The sequence below is a fragment of the Copadichromis virginalis genome, linkage group LG13, assembly GCF_057382275.1.
Source record: "Copadichromis virginalis isolate Kocher_CV1m ecotype Utaka linkage group LG13, C_Virginalis_male_GT1.1, whole genome shotgun sequence".
In the NCBI taxonomy this organism is placed as follows: Eukaryota; Metazoa; Chordata; class Actinopteri; order Cichliformes; family Cichlidae; genus Copadichromis; species Copadichromis virginalis.
Window position 1 is genome coordinate 10,917,325 of NC_140630.1, and position 4,630 is coordinate 10,921,954.

Below are 4,630 nucleotides of genomic sequence, written 5' to 3' on the forward strand. Positions count from 1 at the left end.
TTCCTCGCCACTCATTTAGATATTCATAATCTTTGTCATCACATGCATAATCCAGTTCAGCTCAACACATACTTCGCAAAACAATTAAAAGATTTCTTTAGTTGCTATTAATATAGAAATTTCACGTTTATTTAGGTCTAAAACTGATACGACGTATTTGAGAGTATGACAAAGTCTACTTGTTTAACAAATAACTTTTTAAACTTTATTCTAACGTCTTTTTGTTATTTTAAATACCTCTCTATAGAATACCGGTTTGTGAATATTATAATTAACAAATCGGGTGATGGTTCACTGCACTCCCACATCAGCACCTTAGAGTTTAAGTCTCGTTTCAATCCTCGGAAGCAGAAATAGTCTGACTCACTTTTGGTCATATTTATATTTTTTCGTTTACTCGAAGAAAAATATACTTTATAAAAGTTCCAAGCATTAAGGAGATCTTGATTGATTTGTGAGAGCTGCCAGGGACATGAAGACAAACTGCAGCAGGCTCCGTGCACTCTGGCGCCATCCTTCCCCGGGCTGTGGGATCAACGCCGCTCTTCTCATCCACGCTCCTCACAGCTTTACGCTCTTTGGCTGCCTGAGGTGTCTGTCAACGTGAAGGGGAAGAAAAAAGTGTTTTAGAAGGAAAAATCTGAGCAATTCTTCTATTGGTAGGCGGGCTGGTCGTGAAGGGAACAATCAGGTTGATTTTGCCAGGGAGCCACCTCAAAGCATATCGGGTTACTTTGAGTGACAGCGTAACCATGGCAAATAATTTGACTAAGGCTATTGTCTTATCCTCACCATCCGTGGGTCAGATAACCGACCAATCAGAGTTCATATAATCGCTTGTCTTGCCAGCTTAGAATAATATTATTAAAACGAGCCAGCGAGCCCGGTCTCCGGGAGTAGTTTATGTTGAAACGGCATAGAAAAGGTGGAGGACGGTGGAAGGAGTAGCAACTTTCTTTCTTAGCAACTTTATGGAGAATAGTCGCCTGGGGTTTCGCATGGCTGAACGGACTTGAGCTTATTCCATAATACGCAGTTGGACTTTGCCTAACCTTGGGCACTTTTACGTTTTAGGTAACTCTTTTGGGGACTTTTTGACGCTTATGGACTTAATGCGTTTTGATTTAATGAGACACTGAGAGGAGAGACGTGGAAGTAAGGTACAATATAATCTGTATTGGTTTACTTGTCGCCATGTCCATGCTTCCGACGTTTGGTTTTACGCAAGAACAAGTGGCTTGTGTCTGCGAAGTCCTCCAGCAAGGGGGGAACATCGAGCGTCTTGGGCGCTTTCTGTGGTCCCTCCCGGCGTGCGAGCACCTCCACAAAAATGAGAGTGTTCTCAAAGCGAAAGCCGTAGTTGCTTTTCATCGGGGGAACTTCCGAGAGCTCTACAAGATCCTGGAGAGCCACCAGTTTTCGCCGCACAACCACCCGAAGCTGCAACAGCTGTGGCTCAAAGCGCACTACATCGAGGCAGAGAAGCTGAGAGGCCGTCCGCTCGGCGCCGTAGGGAAGTACCGCGTCCGGAGAAAGTTCCCCCTGCCCCGCTCTATCTGGGACGGAGAGGAGACGAGCTATTGCTTCAAAGAGAAGAGCAGGAGTATCCTCCGAGAGTGGTACACCCACAACCCTTATCCATCCCCACGGGAGAAAAGAGAGCTGGCCGAGGCCACGGGACTCACGACCACGCAAGTCAGCAACTGGTTCAAAAACCGACGGCAGAGAGATCGAGCGGCTGAGGCAAAGGAAAGGTAGGAGTATATTTACTTCTTAAAACAGACGCTAATCTCAGATTAGATTATCTTTTTTTTTTTTTTTATCATTGTCACATCAAGCAAAACATAGGAGGTAGTTCCAAACTGTTGCTGAGTCACGGACTGCCACTGCTGACTCTGTATGCAAAAATAAATTTCTGACCTACATCTGGAAATTTATTTAACGTAGATAGCATGGACATATTCTCAGATCTTATTCAATCGCCACAAATTAAAGTTACACTGTGTGTATTTCTGTGATAACTGTATAAGCCCCTATTAAAAGTTGAAACGCACGAAATGAAAGACGTGTTGTCAGGTAAATTACAAGGTTATAAAAGTTGCTTTTACCCCACTTTTATGTTTTAGTAACCACACTGATTATAACATGAAACTTGACTTTCACGTTAAGATCAGAGAAGAAATATATGCAGACTACTGTGAATCACAGACACTGGATGAACACATGGTATATGCAAGGAAACATATCAGAACACGTATGAAAGATGTTTTGCGGTGTAATTGATGTGGCTTGTTGTCTGGTCTTCATATCAGCCAGGCTGACATTTCATTATGAGTCGTTTGCACATTTCAGAGTTTGGAAATTATACAGCCAGGCATGTAGAGAGGTGCGGGAGATGTGTTTTTGTCAGGTGTTCACTGGGTCGGTGTCTTCTTTCACCCCCTGGCCACTAATTTGGGCTGAAAGCTCCACGTAAATCATGTCTTCCCACTGAGAAAAGCCTCACAGCAAACCTATGAACTATGCCATACGCAGTACGCACGCGTTTCAGAATGATTAGGCCTGTCATTTATTTAGAGCTGTGGACAAGCTCTCCTCGAGTGGCCGAGGACTTCCTCAGGTTGAGCTTCTCCACGGGTCACTATGGTTAAATTAACTTGCTCTAAAAGTTTCATGCAAGTTCAGTAGTCAGATGGATTTATTATCTTCCAGTCACTCTCTACTACTGATATTTAATATAGCGCTTCTGTAGTGAATTGACCCTCTAATTATTTTTGCTGGCTAAGTGATTGCATCTGGGCACACGTGCCTCAACGTACTCTCGTGTGAACATTAATAAATAACCAGACTAAGAACTGATACATTAATGAGATTATTATGGCTGTTGTAAAAGTGTCACAACCCAATAAATATTCTAGTAAACACAACAGAATTGTGTGTGCCACTTTAATTCAAGTGTGTGTTCATGTTCATATTTTTAATGCAATCTTAAACATGTTAAGCTACAATTAGCTGGTGTCTTTGTTCCTGTAGGTTTTACTCCGAGATATGAAAATTTCAGTTCACCTAAATCTTCCTGGTTGTTATGCACTTTTTCGCAGATGTGCTGTAATTCCGCATTTGTACCAAACTGATGTGTGACTTTGGTTTCTGTTCGCAGAGAAAACAACGAGAACTCCAACGGCAACAGTCACAACCCATTGACTTCTTCTATTAATGGAAATAAAACTATTTTGGGGAGCTCGGACGACGATAAAACACCTTCTGGGACTCCGGATCATACGTCTCCGAGTCCGGCTCAGCTCCTCGGCGCAAACCCCGGTTTACCGTCCCTGCATGGCCTTGCGCCCCCGCCGGGACCCAGCGCAATCCCGGTACCCAGCGGCCCAGACTCGATGCACCATCACCACTCATTGCATCATGACACCATACTGAACCCTATGTCTTCTAATCTAGTGGACCTCGGCTCTTAAAAGCCGTCACTGAATGGAGCGCCATTTTTTGGGGAAAATAATTTACGAGGTGGTGTGAGTTAAGCTTCAAGCACTTGCGGCACGGTGCAAGGCAGACAGACTGGAACACTGCGAAAACAGCCACCGTAACAAATCATTTAGTCTCATATTCAACCTTTAAAATCTTTTTCAACAAGTGGAGAGAGGAAAACCTGCCAGTGAGCGCAACACCTCCTCTTATCCCCAAACTGAACGAGCCCTTGTTTCGGGGATTTTCTAGAATCAAGAGTTCAGAGCAGAGCACTTAAGAACTTTCCAAATATACTTAAACAGGACCCTACCGAACTTTTCCCCCCCGTTAATTCGCTTGAGGAAAATATAATTTGGAAAAAGTAAGTAAAAGTAGTAGTTTTTTGAGATGGCTTGTTTTGCTGCAGGGCTGGGGATAAAAAATTGATAAAAAGAAAGAACAGAAGAAAAGAAGGAAGAAAGAAAGAAAACTTTACCGGAATGTAAAAACGTAATATGTTATATTGTTGAAAACAATAACAATAAAGTGTCTTAATTCTTGTTACTATTAGCCTACAGTTGTTATTTTAGGGGTTTAGATTAACCTTTATCACCAGACTCTATGGGCACAAAGTTACGTGTACCCATCGCCTTTCTGTTTACATGGGGTTTTTAAAGAGAGCCATAAAAGGTTATTTTTGTTTGTTTGTTTGTTTGTTTGTTTGTTTGTTTGTTTGTTTGTTTGTTTGTTTGTTTGTTTGTTTGTTTGTTTGTTTGTTTGTTTGTCTGGGGGAGGGTGGGCTGATGGAATATGCCAGTTAAACGTGTCTCATAGGGGCTGTGATAAGATAAAATATTCTAACCCCTTGATATTATTGTTATAATTATTTGCATTTTAATTTGGGGAGAGACTGCATGTAAACTCTGCGATAAATGATGAAACATAAAACGATTCACCTATAGTTTCATATACCCTTTACAATAAAAAAAAAAAAAAAAAGAAACACGTGGAATAAAGTCGAGAATTTCTTTGATTCTGAATGATTCTTGACATTTTCTTGGCATTTTTTTTTTTGTCTCTTACGGGTCACCTCCTTATAATATTATAAAACCATATAAGCTGGAGGACAAAATATATAAAACGTATTTTAGAGAATCTGCACGTAAAC

General features: G+C 41.6%; 1 protein-coding gene across 1 annotated transcript; it reads left to right on the forward strand.

Moving 5' to 3' along the window:
* Positions 1 to 791: 791 nt before the first annotated feature.
* six2a (SIX homeobox 2a) lies at positions 792 to 4,026 on the forward strand. Its single transcript, XM_085477246.1, has 2 exons — positions 792 to 1,754; positions 3,161 to 4,026. The coding sequence occupies exons 1-2, from the start codon at positions 1,195 to 1,197 to the stop codon at positions 3,471 to 3,473; spliced, it is 873 nt and encodes a 290-aa protein (XP_085333372.1). The 5' UTR covers positions 792 to 1,194; the 3' UTR covers positions 3,474 to 4,026.
* The last annotated feature ends 604 nt before the right edge of the window (positions 4,027 to 4,630 follow it).